Source organism: Capra hircus, assembly GCF_001704415.2.
Source record: "Capra hircus breed San Clemente chromosome X unlocalized genomic scaffold, ASM170441v1, whole genome shotgun sequence".
In the NCBI taxonomy this organism is placed as follows: Eukaryota; Metazoa; Chordata; class Mammalia; order Artiodactyla; family Bovidae; genus Capra; species Capra hircus.
In genome coordinates, this window is record NW_017189516.1 from 12889920 (window position 1) to 12912193 (window position 22274).

At 37.9% G+C, this 22274-nt stretch overlaps 1 protein-coding gene across 1 annotated transcript in view; it reads left to right on the plus strand.

Annotated features, from left to right (window-relative positions):
* OPHN1 (oligophrenin 1) overlaps window positions 1-22274 on the plus strand; it is a 578606-nt gene that overhangs the window by 197461 nt on the left and 358871 nt on the right. Inside the window, exon 4 of the mRNA XM_018043623.1 lies at window positions 18417-18478. Within this exon, the coding sequence (XP_017899112.1) occupies window positions 18417-18478 (62 nt within the window). The remainder of the gene's footprint in view (window positions 1-18416; window positions 18479-22274) is intronic.

Here is a 22274-nt window from a genome sequence, read left to right on the forward strand (position 1 = left end):
CCTGCTAGACCATTCAGGTATGACCTGAATCAAATCCCTTATGATTATACAGTGGAAGTGAGAAATAGATTTAAGGGCCTAGATCTGATAGAGTGCCTGATGAACTATGGAATGAGGTTCATGACATTGTACAGGAGACAGGGATCCAGACCATCCCCATGGAAAAGAAATGCAAAAAAGGAAAATGGCTGTCTGGGGAGGCCTTACAAATAGCTGTGAAAAGAAGAGAGGCAAAAAGCAAAGGAGAAAAGGAAAGATATAAGCATCTGAATGCAGAATTCCAAAGAATAGCGACAAGAGATAATAAAGCCTTCTTCAGTGATCAATGCAAAGAAATAGAGGAAAACAACAGAATGGAAAAGACTAGAGATCTCTTCAAGAAAATTAGAAATACCAAGGGAACATTTCATGCAAAGATGGGCTCGATAAAGGACAGAAATGGTATGGACCTAACAGACGCAGAAGATATTAAGAAGAGGTGGCAAGAATACACAGAAGAACTGTACAAAAAAGAGCTTCACCACCCAGATAATCACGATGGTGTGATCACTCACCTAGAGCCAGACATCCTGGAATGTGAAGTCAAGTGGGCCTTAGAAAGCATCACTCTGAACAAAGACAGTGGAGGTGATGGAATTCCAGTTGAGCTGTTTCAAATCCTGAAAGATGATGCTGTGAAAGTGCTGCACTCAATATGCAAGCAACTTTGGAAAACTCAGCAGTGGCCACAGGGCTGGAAAAGGTCAGTTTTCATTCCAATCCCAAAGAAAGGCAATGCCAAAGAATGCTCAAACTACCACACAATTGCACTCATCTCACATGCTAGTAAAGTAATGCTCAAAATTCTCCAAGCCAGGCTTCAGCAACACATGAACCGTGAACTTCCAGATGTTCAAGCTGGTTTTCGAAAAGGCAGAGGAACCAGAGATCAAATTGCCAACATCCACTGGATCATGGAAAACACAAGAGAGTTCTAGGAAAACATCTATTTCTTCTTTATTGACTATGCCAAAGCCTTTGACTGTGTGGATCACAATAAACTGTGGAAAATTCTGAAAGAGATGGGCATACCAGACCACCTAACCTGCCTCTTGAGAAATCTGTATGCAGGTCAGGAAGCAACATTTAGAACTGGACATGGAACAATAGACTGGTTTCAAATAGGAAAAGGAGAAAGTCAAGGCTGTATATTGTCTCCCTGCTTATTTAACTTCTATGCAGAGTACATCATGAGAAACACTGGACTAGAAGAAACACAAGCTGGAATCAAGATTGCCAGGAGAAATACCAATAACCTCAGATATGCAGATGACACCACCCTTATGGCAGAAAGTGAAGAGGAACTAAAAAGCCTCTTGATGAAAGTGAAAGAGGAGAGTGAAAAAATTGGCTTAAAGCTCAACATTCAGAAAATGAAGATCATGGCATCCGGTCCCATCACTTCATGGGAAATCGATGGGGAAGCAGTGGAAACAGTGTCAGACTTCATTTTTTGGCGGGGGGCTCCAAAATCACTGCAGATGGTGATTACAGCCATGAAATTAAAAGACGCTTACTCCTTGGAAGGAATGTTATGACCAACCTAGATAGCATACTCAAAAGCAGGGACATTACTTTGCCGACTAGGGTCCATCTAGTCAAGGCTATGGTTTTTCCTGTGGTCATGTATGGATGTGAGAGTTGGACTGTGAAGAAAGCTGAGCACTGAAGAATTGATGATTTTGAAGTGTGGTGTTGGAGAAGACTCTTGAGAGTCTCTTAGACTGCAAGGAGATCCAACCAGTCCATTCTGAAGGAGATTAGCCCTGGGAGTTCTTTGGAAGGACTGATGCTAAAGCTGAAACTCCAGTACTGTGGCCACCTCATGCGAAGAGTTGACTCATTGGAAAAGACTCTGATGCTTGGAGGGTTGGGGGCAGGAGGAGAAGGGGACGACAGAGGATGAGATGGCTGGATGGCATCACTGACTCGATGGACGTGAGTCTGAGTGAACTCCGGGAGATGGTGATGGACAGGGAGGCCTGGCATGCTGCGATTCATGGGGTCGCAAAGAGTCAGACATGACTGAGCGACTGAACTGACTGACTGATTGTACTAAATTCACTGATGAGCTCTAGTAGTTTCTTGGTAGCATCTTTAGGCTTTTTATTTATAGTATCCTATCATCTGTGACTTGGACTTCCATACTATGTTGAATAAAAATGTGTGAATGCAGAGTGGACATCCTTGTCTTCTTTCTATTCTTAGAGAAATGTTTTCAGGTTTTTTTCTATTAAATTTCTTACAGTATTACTTCTGTTTTTTTTTTTTTTTTGGTCATGGAGCATGTGGGATCTCAGCTCTCCAGCAAGAGGTCAAACCCACAAGCCTTAATTGAAAGACAAAGTCTTAACTGGATTGCCTGGGAAATACTGTGGAGAGGTGTTTTTTTTTTTTTTTAATCATATATGGGTAATTTTGTCAAAAGATTTTTCTACATCTATTGAGATGATCATATGGTTTTTAATTCCTCAATTTGTTGATGGAGTGTACTGCAGTAATTGATTTGTGGATATTGAAAAATTTTTGTATCCCTGAAATATATCCCATGTGATCATGGTCTATGATCCTTTTAGTGTATTTTTGAATTCAGTTAACTGTTATTTTGTTGAACATTTTTGCATCTATATTCACCATTGATATTGGCCTTTAATATTCTTTTTTGTGGTATATTTTCTTGGTTGTGGTATCCGGGTGATGTTGGACTCATAGAATGAGTTTGAGAGTGTTCCTTCCTTTGCAACTTTTTGGCATTGTAGTTTGAAAAGTATAGGTTTTAAATCTTCTATAAATATTTGATAGAATTTGCCTGTGAAGCCATCTTGTCCTGGACTTTTGACTGTTGGGAGCTTTTAAGTCACAGTTTGTATTTAATTTCTTGTGGTTGATCTGCTCATTTTTTTTTTTTTTGAAGTTCTTCCTGGTTCAGTCTTAGAAGCTTATACTTTCTAAGAATTTGTCTAGTTCTTCTTGGTTTTCCATTTTAATGTCATACAGTTGCTTTTAGTAGTCTTTAAGAATTCTTTGCATTTCTGTGTTGTCAGTTGTAACTTCTTTTTCAATTCTGAATTTACTGACTTGAGCCCTCCTTCCTTTTTTTTTTTTTTTCTGTGTGGTTCTGGTTAATGTTTATCCATTTTGTTTATATTTTCATTGATCTTTAATGTTCTTTTCTTCATCTCTATTTCATTTATTTCTGTTTTGTTCTTTACTTCCTTCAACTAACTTTGAGATTTTTTTTTTTGTTGTTGTTGTTATTCCTGTAGATACAAGGTGAGTTTGTTTATTTGAAAATTTTCTTGTTTTTTAGGTAAGGTATTATTGCTATACACTTCCCTCTTAATACTGCTTTTCCTGTTTAAACAGGTTTTCATCATCATGTTTTCATTGTCTTTTATCTCTAGATATAGTTTGATTTCCTCTTTGATTTCTTCAGTGATACATTTATTGTTTAGTATAATATTTTTTAGCCTGCAGATGTTGATTTTTTTTTACAGTTATTTCTTTCTTGCAGTTAATTTCTGATATCATAGTGTTGTGTTCTGAAAAAATGTTTGATATTTCAGTTTTCTTAAATTTACTGAGGCCTACTTTTTGGCCCAGAATAAGATCTATCCTGTTGAATGTTTCATGTGCACTTGAAAAGAATGTGCATTCTATTGCTTTTGGGTTAATAAATATCAGTTAAGTCTAGTATGTCATTTAAGGTCTGTGTCCTTACTGATTTTCTGTCTGGGTGATCTGTTCATTGCTGCAAGTGAAATGTTAAAGTCCCTCACTATCATTGTGCCACTGTTTCTCCTTTTATGGCTGTTAGCATTTGCCTTGTGTATTGAGGTGCTCCTTTGTTGAGTGAATGTATTTACTATGCTATGTCCCTTCAGTCATGTTCCCAGGTGGCACTGGTGGTAAACAACCTGCCTGCCAATGCAGGAGACATAAGAAATGCAGATTTGATCCCTGGGTCAGGAAGATCCCCTGGAGGAAGAAATTACAACCCACTCCAGTATTCCTGTCTAGAGAATCCCATGGACAGCAGAGCCTGGTGGGCTATAGTCCATGGGGTTGCAAAGAGTGCATATATATGTATAATTTTTATATCTTTTCCTTATTGGATTGATCTTGAACATTATGTAGTGTCCTTCTTTGTCTCTTTTAACAATCTATATATTAAGGCCTATTTTATTTTTGATGAATATTGCTACTCTTTGTTTTGATTATAGTTTTCCAGGAATACCCTTTTCCATCCCCTCACTTTCAGTATGTGCCCCTAGATGTGAAATTAATCTCTCTGACAGCATACATACAGGTCTTGATTTTGTAATTGTTCAGTCAGTCCATGTCTTTTGGCTGGAGCATTTGATCCTTTCACATTTAAGTTAATTACCAGTATGTATGTTCTTATTGCCATTTTGTTAATTGTTTTGGATTGGTTTTTGTAGGTCTGTTTTCTTTCTTTCCTCTTTTGTTCTCTTCTCAGTTTTTATGACTATCTGTAGTGTTGTGTTTGGATCACTTTTGTGTGTGTATATATATATCTGTTATAGATTTTTGCTTTGCAGTTACCATTAGATTTTTATATTGCAATCTACATATATACAAGATTATTCTAAGTTGCTGGCCTCTTAATTTCAAATGCATTACCAATATCCCTTCATTTGTACTCTCCTCGTATTATGTTGTTTGGTTTTGATATCTTTTTTGTGTGTTTATGGTTTCCTAACTTTATTGTATGTTTGCCTTTACTAATGAGCTTTCCCATTCATCATTTTCTTTTTTCTAGCTGTGCCCTTTTCTTTTTTGCCTAGAGATATTACTTTAGCATTTGTTGTAAAGTTGGTTTCCAAACCAACTGAATTCTGTTAGCTGTGCTGAATTCTGTTAGCTTTTGCTTCCCTGTTAATTTTTTATTTGTCCGTTGAAACTGAATGAGCACCTTGATGGATAGAGTATTCTTGGTTGAAGGTTCTTCCCTTTCATCACTTTCATTTAATTATTTATGTTTGCCACACCATGTATCATGTGAGAGCCTAGTTCCTTGATGAGGGATTGAATCCATGCTCCCTGCACTGGAAGCATGGAGTCTTAATCACTGAATCACCAGGAAAGTCCCCCATCCTTTTAAATATATCATTCTATTCCTTCTGGCTTGCCAAGTTTCTGATAAAAATCAGCTAATAACTTTATGGAAATTCTCATGTGTGATTTGTTGCTTTCCCCTTGTTTCTTTTTAATATTTTCACCTTGTTTCTAAGTTTTGTCAATTTGATTACTATGTGTCTCATCATGTTTCTCCTTGTGTTTATCCTGCCTTGGACTCTCTGAACTTCCAGAACTTGGGTGACTATTTCCTTACCCATGTTAATGAAGTTTTCAGCTATTATCTCTCTAAATATTTTATTAAGCCCTTTTTTTCTTCTCCTTCTGGCGCCCCTATAATGCAAATATTGGTGTGTGTAAGTTGTCCTAAAGGGCTCTTAAGCTGTTCTCATTAAAATTTTTTCCCTATTCTCTCTTCCTTTGCAGTGATTTTCCCCATTCTATCTTCCTGCTTACTTATCCATTCTTTTGCCACATTTATTCTCCTACTGATTCCTTCTAGTGTATTTTTCACTTCAGTTATTGTAATGTTCAGTTCTATTTGTTCATCTTCTAGCTTTTTGTTAAGCATTTCTTGTATCTTCTCCTCTGTTCTTCTTTTGCAGCTTTGGATCTTTACTGCCATTACTCTGAATTCTTTTTTAGGCATATTGTCTATCTCCAGTTCACTTAGTTGTTTTATGGGTTTTTACTCTGTTCCTTTCTCTTGTGTTTCATTTTGTCTAAATTTCCATGTTTGTGGTATCTGTTCTATAGGCTGCAGGACTGTCACTCCTCTTGCTTCTGGTGTATGTCCCCTGGTGAGTGAGGCTGGCCTAATATGCTTTTATTTGCTTCCTGGTGGGAGGGACTGGTGCCCTTCTACTGGTGGGTATAACTGCATATTGTCCCTCTGGAGGGCAGTGCCATGTCAAGGAGTGATTTTAGAGGCTGTTGTGGGCTCAGGAAGACTTAAAGCAGCCTGTTGGTTAATGGGTGGGGTTGCATTCCCACTGTGCTGGTTGTTTGGGCTGATGCATCTCAGCATTAGAGCCTACAGGGTATTTGGTGGGACCAGGTCTTACTGACATAATGCTGGTCTTTAGTTGAGCTCAGTTGAATGAGTACTCCTAATATTTCCACTTCCAGTGTCCTTGTCCCCTAGAAAGAAGCAGAGCTACCCTTAAGCACCCCAGAAAACCCTGAAAGAAATTCAGGTAGGTCTGGCCTAGGTTCCTATGAGGTCATTGCTTTTTCTGAGGCCCTGTGCACACAAGTCCTTGTGTCCACCCTCTAGGAATAGAGTTTCTGTTTCCCCCAGTTTTGTGGGCTTCCTGTGATCAAGTTCTGCTAGCCTTCAAAGTTAAATGCTCTGAGGTCTCTCTTCCTGCCTCCTGACCCCAGACTGGGGAAGTTGACATGGAGCTCAGAACTCTCACTCTTATGGGAAAACTTTTACTATATAATTATTTTCAATTCATGGGTTGCCCATCTTGCTGGTATGGGATTTGACTGTATAGAGAGTGCACTCCTACTACCTAGTGGTATTTTCTTTGTCCTTATATGTAAAATACCATTTTTGGTAGGTTTAAGTCTTACTTTCTATGGTTGGATAACAGTTAGTTGTGATTTTGGTCTTTTCATGAGAGGAGGTTAGCTCAAATACTTCTACTCCATCATCTTGTCTCCAAACTTCCTATCTTTTATCCTTTTAATACTACTCATTATAAGAGGCATAAGTTGATTTTGATTTGTATGTTTCATTATGGTTTCAATTTGCACATTTCTAATGGTTAGTGAGAAATGCTGGGCTGGAAGAAGCACAAGCTGGAATCAAGATTGCCGAAAGAAATATCAATAACCTCAGATATGCAGATGACACCACCCTTCTGGCAGAAAGGGAAGAGGAACTAAAGAGCCTCTTGATGAAAGTGAAAGAGGAGAGTGAAAACATTGGCTTAAAGCTCAACATTCAGAAAACGAAGATCATTGCATCTGGTCCCATCATTTCATGGGAAATAGATGGGGAAAGAATGGAAACAGTGTCAGACTTTATTTTTTTGGGCTCCAAAATCACTGCAGATGGTGATTGCAGCCATGAAATTAAAAGACGTTTACTCCTTGGAAGGAAAGTTATGACCAACTTAGATAGCATATTCAAAAGCAGAGATATTACTTTGCCAACAAAGGTCCATCTAGTCAAGGCTATGGTTTTTCCAGTAGTCATGTATGGATGCGAGAGTTGGGCTGTGAAGAAAGCTGAGCGCTGAAGAATTGATGCTTTTGAAGTGTGGTGTTGGAGAAGACTCTTGAGAGTCCCTTGGACTGCAAGGAGATTCAACCAGTCCATTCTAAAGGAGATCAGTCCTTGGATTTCTTTGGAAGGAATGATGCTAAAGCTGAAACTCCAGTACTTTGGCCACCTCATGCGAAGAGTTGACTCATTGGAAAAGACTCTGATGCTGGGAAGGATTGGGGGCAGGAGGAGAAAGGGATGACAGAGGATGAGATGGCTGAATGGCATCACCGACTCTATGGACATGAATTTTAGTGAACTCTGGGAGTTGGTGATGGACAGGGAGGCCTGGTGTGCTACAGTTCATGGGGTCGCAAAGAGTCAGACATGACTGAATGACTGAACTGAACGGAACTGAATGTATAGTGATTCTAAGCACTTTTTTATTTACCTGAGCTGTTTCAATATCTTTTTTGGCAAAATTCTTGTTCAGTTCCTTCATCTATTTTTAATTGAATTATTATTGTTGCTATTGACTTGATGAATCCTTTATGTATTCTGGATATTTACCCTTTATTAGACGTAGGATCTGCAAATATTATCTCTGATTTCACAGGTTGCCTTTTCATTTTGCTACTCATTTCTTTTGCTGTTTGAAAGTCTTGTTTGATGTAGTCTCACTTTTAAAATTTTGTTGTTTGTGTTTTAGGTATCACATTCAAAACTCATCGCCAAGCGAATGTTGAAAAGCTTTTCCTTTGTTTTCTTCTGGTTTTGTGGCTTCAGGTTTCACATTTAGGTCTTTAATCCATTTCAAATTAATTTTTGTGAATGGCATAAGATAAGGTCTAGTTTCATTCTTTTACATGTGAACATCCAATTTTTGCACTATCATTTATTGGGAAAAAATGTCTTTGCTTCATTGAATATTCTTGGTTCTCTTATCCAGTATTGGCATGGCTCTATTTATGGGTCTTACTTTTGTCCCATAAGTATCTGTTTTTAATGCTGTGCTATTTTTATTACTATAGATTTAAAATATAGATTGAAATCAGGAAGTGTGATGTCTTCCACTTTGTTTTTCTTTCTCAAGACTACTTTGGCTATTAGAGGTTCCACACAAAGTTTAGAATTATTTTTCTACTACTGAAAAAAATGGCAATGGGATCTTGATAAGGATTATATTGTACATAAAGAGCTTGACAGGCTACAGTCCATGGAATCGCAAAGAGTCGGACACGACTGAGCCACTTCACTTCACTTCACTTCATAGATGTCGTTAGGTATTGTCATTTTAACAATTTTAATTCTTCTAATCCATGAAGATAGGATATTCTGCCATTTGTATCTCTTCATTTTCTCTTGTGGGATTTTTTTTTAGTTTTCAGCATAGCGATTTTTCACCTCAGTTAAATTTATTTCTATTTATTTTATTTTTTGCTGTTATTGTAAATGGTATCATTTTCTTTCTTTTTCAGCTAATTCACTATTAGTATATAGAAATTTTTCTGAATTTTCTATTTTGATTTTTATCCATTAACTTTCCTGGATTTGTTGGTTATATATCAGTTTTTTGGTGGAATCGTTAGGATTTTTCTGTATATAAAATCATGTCATGTTCATAAAAACAGTTTAAATTCCTCCTTTCTAATTGCGTTGCATTTGTTTTCTTTTTGTTGTCTGATTGCTCTGGCTAGGACTTTTAGTACTCTGTTTAATAGGAATGTTGAGAATGGGCACACTTGTCTTGTTCCTCATCCTAGAGGAAAACCTTTCAGCCTTTCACCATGGAGCATGACATTAGTGGAGAAGGCAATGGCAACCCACTCCAGTACTCTTGCCTTGAAAATCCCATGGATGAAGGAGCCTGGTAGGCTGCAGTCCATGGGGTCGCTAAGAGTTGGGCACGACTGAGTGACTTTACTTTCACTTTTCACTTTAATGCATTGGAGAAGGGAATGGCAACCCACTCCAGTGTTCTTGCCTGGAGAATCCCAGGGACAGGGGAGCCTGGTGGGCTGCTGTCTGTGTGGTCGCACACATTTGGACACGACTGAAGCAACTTAGCTGCAGCAGCAGCAGCAGCATGACATTAGCTATAGGCATGTCATATATAGCCTTGATTATGTTGAGGTAAGTTCCTTGTGTACCTAATTTTTTTAGAGTTTTAATGACAAAACACAGTTTTTTCAAATGCTTTTTCCACATCTATTGAGATGATCATATGATTTTTATTTTTCATTCTGTTAATGTGACATATCACACTTATTGATATGCTTATGTTAAACTCTCTTGGCATCCCAGAGGTGAATCCTACTTGAACATGGTATATGATCCATTTAATGTGCTGCTGAATTCTGCTTACTTGTATATTTTTGAGAATTTTTGCATCTGTGTACATCAAGGATATTTGCCTGCAATTTTCTGAGAGTTCTTTTATATCCAACTCATTTTATCCTCACAGTCACCCTTAGGAGTAGCTAGAATTACTTTCATTTCATAGATAAGCATAGATTTAGGGAGTAGTAATGGATATACTTTCTAAAGGAAAATGGTACAATAATCCTGAGAATTGAGTTTAGTTCCCCACAGTACTCATTGATCTAGAGAAATTTCTCTCAATTTAGCCCTTTCATGCCTCAATTTCCTTGCCCATAAAACAAAGATATTACTAATTGTTACTTCAGAGTCATTATAAAGATGGAATAAAACAATTAGTTTCTAACAATTTTTGTAAAATACTGTGTTATTTTTCCTGTGTTAACAGCACTATGGTTGAATAGAAAGCACATATGAATTACTAACTCTGTGACCTTTGGCAAGTTACTCAAATTCTCTGAGACCCAGGTTTGTTACCTAGAAATAATAATTCCTGTCTCATAGAGTTACTTCATGTTTGTGTTGAATGTGTTAGTCATCCAGTCATGTCCAACTCTTTGCAACTTCTTGAAACCATAGCTTTTTAGGTTCCTCTGTCCATGGGATTTTTCAAACAACAGTGGAGTTGGTTGCCATTTCCTTCTCCAGGGGATCTTTCCAATCCAAGGATTGAACTTGGTCTCCTGTATTGTAGGTGAATTCTTTAGCATTTGAACCATCAGGGAAGCTTTGTGATTAAATAAGATAATACATGCATAACTCTAAGCACCAACAAAAGCCTTTTTAAAATGTTAGTTTTGCTCCTTCTAGAATGTAAGGCAGATATTCAACCCTGGCTACATATTAGAATAATCTAGGGAGCAATACTTCATCTTTCCTCATAACACTTATACCTAGATCCATCTGCTAAGTTTCAAAAAGCCTAGTTGGTGTGAAATAATACCACAGTAGAAGTAGAAGTGAACACCCAGAGTTTGAGCCAGGAAATAAAGCTTAATTACCTGACAGTGTGTTCTTATATTGAAACAAAAAATGATTGAACAAAAGAAAATGACAGCAACAATAAAACTCTATTCTTGTAGTACAGAGAACCATAAACCCCAGTTGGCCTCTTGTTCTTTCTGTGTGTGTTTTTTTCTTTAACTTTAAATTAAAAAAAAGATTATTGATATTTGTCTCTTTCTTATTATATTTAACTATCAGCTCCTTGACCCAGTTCTATCAGAATTTGAACAATAAGCCCAAAACAAAAACAATATAAATAGTAAGAGAGTCTGTCCACAGTAACAGAGAGGACTCAGATGGTCTTATTTCTTTTTTTAGTTTATTTTAAAAATTAATTTATTTTAATTGGAGGCTAATTACTTTACAATATTGTATTGGTTTTTGCCATACTTTGACATGAACCAGCCATGGGTGTATATGTGTTCCACACTCAGATGGTTTTATATAGCTCTTCATGCAACGTGCATTAACAGCCATCCTGATCACACACCTCTAGTGATAATAGTGGTAACAAACTTCTCTAGGTGTGCCCCGGACTATCACAGTTATAAAACTGAGTAACTCACATCTGTGGAAAACCTCCAGTGCCACTTTGACCAGAACTGTTAACCCACCCTAACTAACAGGGTCACATTCTCTCCTGAGGCAGGCCATTTCTCACTTTCAGCATGACTCCACTGAAAACCCATTCCTTCATATTAAACCTAAAACCATTTTCCTGCATTCTGCTTTTATTTCTCCTTGGGTTCCTAAAGAGCTCTTTTGGGACTGTAGATCCAAAAAGCATGTGGTATATTAGAAAGAACAATAGATGTGGTAAGAGATGTGGTAAAAATCAGAGACATTACTTTGACAAAAAAGTAGTCAAAGGTATGGTTTTTCCAGTAGTCATGTATGGATGTGAGAGTTGGACTATAAAGAAATGTGAGACCTGAAGAATTGATGCTTTTGAACTGTGGTGTGGGAGAAGACACTTGAGAATCCCTTGGACTGCAAGGAGATCAAACCAGTCCATCCTAAAGGAAATCAGTCCTGAATATTCATTGGAAGGACTGATGCTGAAGTTGCAACTCCAGTACTTTGGCCACCTGATGCAAAGAACTGACTCATCAGAAAAAGACCCTGATGTTGGGAAAGACTGAAGGCAGGAGGAGGAGGGGATGACAGGATGAGATGGTTGGATGGCATCACTGACTCTATGGACATGAGTTTAAGTAAGCTGCAGGAATTGGTTATGGACAGGGAAGGCTGGTGTGCTGCAGTCCATGGGGTCGCAAAGAGTTGGACATGACTGAGCTACTGCACTGAATTGAAGAGATGAAGAGGATTCTAAGTGAGGGAACAGGATAGAGAAACAGAAGATAAAAACCCAGATTAGTTTAGGACATCAGACAATGCATTTCTTTCTTTGGGGGCTTAAGTTGCTGCACACTCCTAAGGAAGTCACAGTTGTAAATATAGAAAATTAAATCTCAAATTGAGCATAAAGAATAACACAATCAGAAAGAATAAATAGGAAAAATGAAAATATTCACTGATCTCCTGTACCTAAATACTTTATATTACAAAAGGAATCAGAGAGATATTTTTGTTATTCTGGTACTTTTTGAGGGAACATCAGTTTGCCTACAGAGGAAATGTAATTATTTAATACTGGAACATTTAAAGGAAAATTGTAATTTCCTAAAAGGTAATTGTGTCAAGCCCTTTGATTCAGAGTTTAATCCTCACAATGAATTTATTAGATACATGTAATTATCCCTAATTTGAATGGAAGAAAACTAAGACTCTGAGAGGCTAAGTAACTTGTTCAAGGGCACACAGAAAATAAATGGTAGAACTAGGTTTCAAATTCAGATCCATCTTGCTGCAGAGGTAAGTTCTTGCCACTTTCACAATGCCTGCACTGCACCTCCAGGTAGAGGTAACCAAAAAAAAGGCTTATTAAATAATATTTGAACAGATGATCGAACAGAGTTGGGAGGAGCTGCTACTATCAGCAGCTAGGCTTTTAAAATGAATAAGGCTTCATTATTGATGAAGTAAAACTTCAAAATTAAACCATACTAACTGTGGAAAATTCTGAAAGAATGTGAATACCAGACCACCTGACCTGCCTTTTGAGAAATCTGTATGCAGGTCAGGAAGCCACAGTTAGAACTGGACATGGAACAACAGAATGGTTCCCAATAGGAAAAGGAGTACATCAAGGCTGTATATTGTCACCCTTCTTATTTAACTTACATGCAGAGTACATCATGAAAAACGCTGGACTGGAAGAAACACAAGCTGGAATCAAGATTGCCAGGAGAAATATCAATAACCTCAGATATGCAGATGACACCACCCTCATGGCAGAAAGTGAAGAGGAACTAGAAAGCCTCTTGATGAAAGTGAAAGAGGAGAGTGAAAAAGTTGGCTTAAAGCTCAACATTCAGAAAACGAAGATCATGGCATCCAGTCCCATCACTTCATGGGAAATAGATGGGGAAACAGTGGAAACAGTGTCAGACTTTATTTTTTTGGGCTCCAAAACCACTGGAGATGGTGACTGCAGCCATGAAATTAAAAGACGCTTACTCCTTGGAAGGAAAGTTATGACCAACCTAGATAGCATATTCAAAAGCAGAGACGTTACTTTGCCGACTAAGGTCCATCTAGTCAAGGCTATGGTTTTTCCTGTGGTCATGTATGGATGTTAGAGTTGGACTGTGAAGAAAGCTGAGCACCGAAGAATTGATGCTTTTGAACTGTGATGTTGGAGAAGACTCTTGAGCGTCCCTTGGACTGCGATGAGATCCAACCAGTCCATTCTGAAGGAGATCTGCCCTGGGATTTCTTTGGAAGGACTGATGCTAAAGCTGAAACTCCAGTACTTTGGCCACCTCATGCGAAGAGTTGACTCATTGGAAAAGACTCTGATGCTGGGAGGGATTGGGGGCAGGAGGAGAAGGGGATGACAGAGGATGAGATGGCTGCATGGCATCACCGACTTTATGGACATGAATTTTAGTGAACTCCGGGAGTTGGTGATGGACAGGGAGGCCTGGTGTGCTGCGATTCATGGAGTCGCAAAGAGTCGAACACGACTGAGTAACTGAACTAAACTGAACTGAAGGATGCCTATAAATGAACTTTGGCTAAATGATTATTTTATAAATCAAGATATTATTTACACAGAAATGTACTATTTAAAAGTGTGCAGCACAATGGCTTTTAATATTTGAAGAAAGTTGTACAAACATCACTGTCAGAATTCCAAATTATTTTCATCACTGCCAAAAGAAACCACAAACCGTTAGTATCAATCCCCATTGCCACCTTCCCCCTACATGCAATGAACCACTGATCTGCTTCCTGTCTCTATGAAGTTGCCTAGTCTGGACATTTCATTTAAACAATAATAATATAATATGTGGCTTTTTCTGACTGACTTCTTTGACCAAGCATGTTTTCAAGGTTATTTCATGTTATTCTGAGTGTCAATCCTTTGTTTCTTTTTACTGCTTCAAATTGTTCCTTTGTATACCTGTGTCACAACTGTGTAACCATTCAGCAATTGATGAATACTTTCATTCTTTCTATTTTTGGCTATTATGAACAGTGTTCAAACTACTTAACAATTGTGTTCATTTCACATGCTTATGCTCAAAATCCTTCAAGCTAAGCTTCAACAGTACATGAAATCAGGAATTCCAGATATACAAGTTGGATTTAGAAAAGGCAGAGGATCCAGAGATCAACTGCCAACGTCCGTTTGGTCAGAGGAAGCAAGGGCATTCCAGAAAAACATCTTCTGCTTTAGTGACTACGCTAAAGCCTTTGACTGTGTGGATCATAGTTCAGTTCAGTTCATTCGCTCAGTCATGTCCGACTCTTGGAAACCCATGGACTGCAGCATGCCAGGCTTCCCTGTCCATCACCAGCTGCCGGAGCTTACTCAAACTCATGTCCATCAAGTTGGTGATGGTATCCAACCATCTCATCCTCTGTTGTCCCCTTCTTCTCCTGCCTTCAATCTTTCCCAGCATCAGGGCCTTTTCCAGTGAGTCAGTTCTTCACATCAGATGGCTGAAATATTGGAGTTTCAGCTTCAGCATTAGTCCTTCCAATGAATAATCAGGATTGATTTCGTTTAGGATTGACTGGTAGGATCTCCTTGCAGTCCAAGGGACTCTCAAGAGTCTTCTCCAACACCACAGTTCAAAAGCATCAATTCTTCAGGGCTCAGCTTTCTTTATAGTCCAACTCTCAGATCCATATATGGCTACTGGAAAAACCATAGCTTTGACTAAATGGACCTTTGTCAGCAAAGTAATGTGTCTGCTTTTTAATATGCTGTCTAGGTGGGTCATGTATTTTCTTCCAAGGAGCAAGCACCTTTTAATTTCATGGCTGCAGTCACCATCTGCAGTGATTTTTGAGCCCAAGAAAATAAAGTCTGTCACTGTTTCCATTGTTTGCCCATCTATTTGCCATGAAGTGATGGGACCAGATACCATGGTCTTAGTTTTAGAATGTTGAGTTTTAAGCTAACTGTTTCACTCTCCTCTTTCACTTTCATCAAGAGGATCTTCAGTTCCTCTTCAATTTCTGCAGTAAGGGTGGTGTCATCTGTGTTTCTGAGGTTACTGACGTTTCTTCCGTCAATCTTGATTCCAGCTTGTGCTTCATTAAGCCTGGCATTTCACATGATATACTCTGCATAGAAGATAAATAAGCAGGCTGACAATATACAGCCTTAATGTGCTCCTTTCCCAATTTGGAACTAGTCTGTTGTTCCATGGCCAGTTCCAACTGTTGCTTCTTGACCTGCATAGAGATTTCTCAGGAGGTTGGTATGGTGGCCTGGTATTCCCATCTCTTAAAGAATTTTCCACAGTTTGTTGTGATCTACATAGTCAAAGGTTTTGGCATAATCAATAAAGCAGAAGTAGATGTTTTTCTGTAATTCTCTTGCTTTTTCTATGATCCAATGGATGGTGGCAATTTGATCTCTTGTTCCTCTAAATCCACTGGACATCTGGAAGTTCATTGTTCACATTCTGTTGAAGCCTTGCTTGGAGAATTTTGAGCATTACTTTGCTAGTGTGTGAGATGAGTGCAATTGTGTGGTAGTTTGAACATTATTTGGCATTGCCATTCTTTGGGATTGGAATGAAAACTGACCATTTTCAGTTCTGTCGTCACTGTTGAGTTTTCCAAATTTGCTAGCATATTGAGTGCAGCACTTTAACAGCATCATCTTTTAGGATTTGAAGTAGCTCAACTGGCAGTCCATCACCTCCAGTACCTTTGTTCATAGTGATGCTTCCTAAGGCCCACGTGACTTCGTATTTCAGGATGTCTTGCTCTAGGTGAGTGATCACACCATCATGGTTATCTGGGTCATGAATATCTTTTTTTGTATAGTTCTGTGTATTCTTGTCACATCTTAATATTTCCTGCTTCTGTTAGGTCCATACCATTTCTGTCCTTTACTGTGCCCATCTTTGCAAGAATATTCCCTTGGTATCCCTAATTTTCTTGAAGAGATCTTTAGTCTTTCTCATTCTCTTGTTTTCCTCTACTTTCTTTGCACTGATCACAGAAGAAAGCTTTCTTATCTTTCCTTGTTATTTTTTGAAACTCTGCATTCAAATGGGTATATCTTTCCTTTTCTCCTTTGCCTTAACTTTTCTCATTTTCTCAGCTATTTTGAGGTCTTCTCAGACAACCATTTTGCCTTTTTGCATTTGTTTTTCTTGGGGATGGTCTTGATCACTGCCTCTTGTACAATGTCACAAACCTTTGTCCATAGTTCTTCAGACACTCTGTCTGTCAGATCTTGAATCTATTGAATTTAATAGAATCCCTTGAATTTATTTGTCTCTTCCAGTGTAATAATAAAGGATTTGGTTTAGGGTATACCTGAATGGTGTAGTGGTTTTCCCTCCTTTCTTCAGTTTAAGTCTGAATTTTACAATAAGGAGTTCGTGATCTGAGCCATAGTCAGCTCCTGATCTTGTTTTGCTGAGTGTATAGAGCTTCTTCATTTGGCTGCAAAGAATACAATCAATCTGATTTCAGTATTGACCATCTGGTGATGTCCATGTGTATGTAGAGTCTTCTCTTGTGTTATTGGAAGAGGTTGTTTGCTGTGACCAGTGTGTTCCCTTGGCAAGACTCTGTTAGCCTTTGCCCTGCTTCATTTTGTACTGGTCCATTTTGTGGATCACAAGAAACTGGAAAATTGTTAAAGAGATGGAAATACTAACCAATTTACCTGCCTCTTGAGAAACCTGCATGCAGGTCAAGAATCAACGGTTAGAACCAGACAAGGAACAGCAGACTGGTTCCTAATTAGGAAAGGAGTATGTCAAGGCTGTGTCTTGTCACCCTGCTTATTTAACTTTTATGCAGAATCCATCATGCAAAACATTAGGCTGCCTGAATCACAAGCTGGTATCAAGATTGCAGAGAATCATATCAATAACTTCAGATATGCCGATGATACCACCCTAACGATATAAAATGAAGAGGAACTTAAAAGCCTCTTGATGATAGTGAAAGAGGAGAGTGTAAAAGCTGGCTTAAACTGAGTGTTTAAAATCTAAGATCATGGCCTCTGATCCCATCACTTCATGGCAAATAGATGGGGAAAAAATGGAAACTGTGGTAGATTTTATTTTCTTGGGCTCCAAAATCCCTGTGGACGGTGACTGAAACCATGAAATTAAAAGACATTTGCTTCTTGGAAGAAAAAAGGTATGACAAACCTAAACAACATATTAAAAAGTAGCAACATCACTTTGTTGACAAAGGTCTGTATAGTCAAAGCTTTCTTTTCTCCAGTAATTGTGTAAGGATGTTAGATTTGGACCATAAGGAAGGCTGAGTGCTTAAGAATTGATGCTTTCAATCTGTGATACTGATGAAGACTGTTGAGAGTTCTTGGACAGCAAGGACATCAAACCAGTCAATCCTAAAGGAAATCAACCATGAATATTCATCGGTATGAATGAAGCTGAAGCTCTAGTCTTTTGGCCACCTGATTAAAAGAGCCATCTCATTGAAAAGACCCTGATGATGGTCAAAATTGAAGAGAAAAGGAAAAGAGGGCCAGGATGAGGTGGTTGTATAGCATCATCGACACAATGGACATGAGTTAGAGCAAACTCTGGGAGTGAGTAAAGGCCAGGGAAGCTTGATGTGCTGCAGTCCATGGGGTTGCAAAGAGTCAGACATACTGAATTGACTGAGCAACAAACAGCAATGAATAAAACAGTCAACAATATTTGTACAGAAATGTTTGTCTGGATATGTTTTCAGTTCTTTTGCGAATATACAAGGCATGGAATTGCTGAATCATATGATAACTATATGTTTAACTTTTATTTATTTTTTAGCACTTGTCAAAGTCACTTTAAACTTACAGAATGTTATATGTCAATTATATATCAAAACTGCAGGGAAAAGCTGAGGTAGGAACATTCCCCCAAGAAAAGAGAAGGAAAAAGGAAATCAATATTGAATTGAATAGGTACTGAACTTTTCTTCTTTTGTCCTTAGATTTGATACCTGTAGTGGTGCCATTGGGTTGTGGCACTGGTTTCTACCTCTTTTCCCTTAGACCTCTGCCCACTTGCCCTTCAAGTACCATAATTAATTTGGTTTATCTTTTATTCTGTTCTTTCAGCTGAATCCTTCAAAGAATTTGCTGAATTGCTCAACGAAGTAGAAAACGAGAGGATGATGATGGTAGGTCATTAACACTTGGCCTGGAGCCAAGATCATGGCTGACTTTGGACATTTTTTCTGTCCTCATTAGTTGGAGTGTTGCTTTTTTGTTTGAATTTCTGTCTCATTACAACCTGGGTACCATAAAGACTGGAATTTGATTTGGTTATTCTATCTCAAGTTCCCATTCTGAGAGTTTAAAGGGAAATCACTCTATTCATTTCAGTGAGATAATACTTGAGAGGACATTAAATTTGGCTGTTGAACATATTGACAAAAATTGTGGTCTTTAGTGTTCTTAAACAAATTATCTATTTGTGTTTATCTGCTTTTAGGAATCATGAGTTTATATTTATATGTTTACATTTAAATGTGATAGTTTTATTTATATCTATGTGATAACTGTTTTCTTACATTTAAAATCTAATTCATTTTAATATTAATAGACTTTGATATTTAGAGCAGTTTTAGTTTTGTAGAAAAATTTTGAGTGAAAATACAGAGATTTCATATACAGATGCCCTTTGAACATGTGTTTGAGCTCTGTGAGTCCACTTATATGTGGGTACTTTTCAATGAATACTACAGTACTACATGATCTGACTTTGGTTGAATTTATGGGTACAGAACCTCAGATACTGGAGGACTGAGTGTAAAGCTATATGCAGAGTTTTGACTGCACAGGGTTGGGGCTTATGCCCTTAACACTTGCACTGTTCGAAGGTAAACTGTACTCCCTTTCTCCTTGCCACCACTCCCCATATAGTTTCCCTTATTATTAACATCGTGCATGTGTGGTTTCCTTTATTATTAACAACTTGCATTTGTTCCAATTAATGAACCTATGTCAACACAATATTATTAGCTAAAGTCCATAGTTACTTTAGGGTTCAATTTCTGTGTTGAATATTTTATCACTTTTTACAAATATTTAATGGCATATATACAACATCAAAGTCTCATCATACAGAATATTTTCACTGCCCTAAAAATCTCCTGTGATTCCCTCTACCTTTTCTGACACACAGACCCCTGACAAACACTTATCTTTTTACTGTGTTTTGCCTCTTCTAGAATGTCATATAATTGGAGTTGTATAATATGGCTTTTTCAGATTGGCTTCTTTGACTTAGCAACATGCATTTAAAGTTCCTCTATGTCTTTTCGTGGCTTCATAACTCATTTCTTTTGGTCAGTGAATAATATGTATGCATATATTATAGTATATATTCCATTATATGGATGTGCCATGGTTTCTTCATTGTTTCACCTTATGAAGAATATATTGGTTACTCCCAAGTTTTGGAAATAATGAAAAAAACTTCCATACACATCTGTGTGCGGATTTTTATGTGGATATAAATTTTCAGCTCTTTTCAGTAAATTCTAAGGGATACAATTTCTAGATTGTGTGATGAGTAGGTCTAGATTTGTAAAAAACTGCCTAACTGTTTTCCAAAGTGGCTGTACCATTTTGCAATCTCACCAGCCATGAATGACAGTTCTTGTTGCTGCACATCATTGCAAACTTTTGATTTTGGCTGTGATTTGGATTTCACCCACTTTAATACGTATTTTCATTGTTGTTTAGTTGCTAAGTCATGTTCAGCTCTTTGTGACTTCATGGACTGCAGCGTGCCAGACTTCCCTGTGTTTTACTATCTCCTGGAGTTTGCCCAAACTCATGTCCATTGAGTTGATGATGCTAACTATCTCGTCATCTGTTGCCTCCTTCTTCTCCTGCCTTCAGAATTTCCCAGCATTAAGTTCTTTTCCAATGAGTTGGCTCTTTGCATCACGTGGCCAAAGCAGTGGAGCTTGAACTTCAGCCTCAGTCTTTCCAGTGAATATTCAGTGCTGATTTCCTTTATGATTAACTTCAAGGTTTGATCTCCTTGCAGCTCAAAGGACTCTGAAGAGTCTTCTCCAGGACTAGAATTCGAAGGTATCAATTCTTCAGCACTCATCCTTCTTTATGGTCCAACTGTCACATCAGTACATTACTGCTGGAAAAACCATAGCTTTGGCTATACAGATTCTGTTGGCAAAGTGAAGTTGCTGATTTTTAGTATGCTGTCTAGGTTTATCATAACTTTCTTTCCAAGGACCAGTGTCTTTTAATTTCATGGCTGCAATCACCACCCACAGTTATTTTGGAGCCAAAGAAAATAAAATCTGTCACTGCTTCTACTTTTCTCTCTTCTATTTGCCAGCAAATGATGGGACCAGATGCCATCATCTTAGTGTTTTGAATGTTGAGTTTTAAGCCAGCTTTTCACTCTCCTCTTTTACCCTCATCAAGAATCTCTTTAATTCCTCTTCAGTTTTTGCCATTGGTGGTATCATCTGCATATTTGAGGTCTTTAACATTTCTCCCAGCATCTTGATTCTAATTTGTGTTTTATCCAGTCTAGCATTTCACATGAGGTACTCTGAATACATGTTAAATAAGCAGGGTGACAATATATAGCCTTGAGATACTCTTTCCCCAATGTTGAACCAGTCCATTTTTCTATGTCTGGTTCAAATTGTTGCTTCTTGACCTGCATACCAGTTTCTCATGAGACAGGTTAGGTGGTCTTGTATTCCCATCTCTTTAAGAATTTTCCATGGTTTGTTGTTGTCCACACAGTCAAAGACATTCGTGTAGTCAATGAAGCAGTAGTAGGTATTCTTCTGGACTTCCCTTGCTTTCTTTATGATCCAACAAATGTTGGCAATTCAATCTGTGGTTCCTCTGCCTTTTGTAAATCCAGTTTGTACATCTGGAAGTTCTCAGTTCACATACTGCTGAAGCTTAGCTTGAAGGATTTTGATCATTACCTAGCTAACATGTGAAATGAGTGTAATTGTACAGTAGTTTGAACATTCTTTAGCATTACCCTTCTTTGCAGTTGGAATGAAAATTGACCTTTTCCAGTAGTCCTGTGGCCACTGGTAGGTTTTCCAAATTTGCTGACATATTGATTGCTGCACTTTAATAGCATCATTGTTTAGGATTTGAGATAGCTCAGCTGTAATTCCATTGCTTTCACTAGGATTGTTCTTAGTAATACTTCCTGAGGCCACTTGATTTCACACTCCAAGATGTGTGGCTCTGAGTGAGTGACCATACCATCATGGTTATCTGGGTCATTAAGACCTGTTTTGTGTAGTTCTTCTGTGTATTCTTATCACCTCTTCTTAATGTCTTCTGCTTCTGTTAGGTACTTATCGTTTCTGTCATTTATCATGCCCATCCTTATATGAAATGTTCCTTTGTGTATAATGGTAAATGTTTGCTGTTGTAATTTGCTTTTTCCTGATGACATTTGATTTGGAACATATTTCCATATGCTTATTTGCTATCTATACATCATCTTTCATGAGGGACGTGTTCATGTCTTTTGCCTACTTCTTGAAAGTGAAAGTCTCTCAGTAGTGTTCAACTCTTTGTCTTAATTTATTTTCCCTATTGTTAAGTTTTAAGATTTCTTTGTATATTTTGGATGCCAGTCCTTTATCGGAAATGTTCTTTGCATAAAATATTCCAGTCTGTGACTTATCTTTTCATTTTTTAAGAAAGTCTTTTGCAGAGCAGAAGTTTTGAATTTGAATGAAGTCCATTTTATCAGGTCTTTCATCAATCATGCTTTTGGGGTTGTATCTAAAAAGGCATTACCAAACAAGTCATCTATATGGTTTCATATGTTACTTTGTAAGGCTTCCCTAAGGCTCAATGGGTATAGTATCTGCCTGTAATACAGGAAATACATGAGATGTATGTTCAGTCCCTGGGTTGGGAAATTCCCCTGGAGGAGGAAATGGTAACCCACGC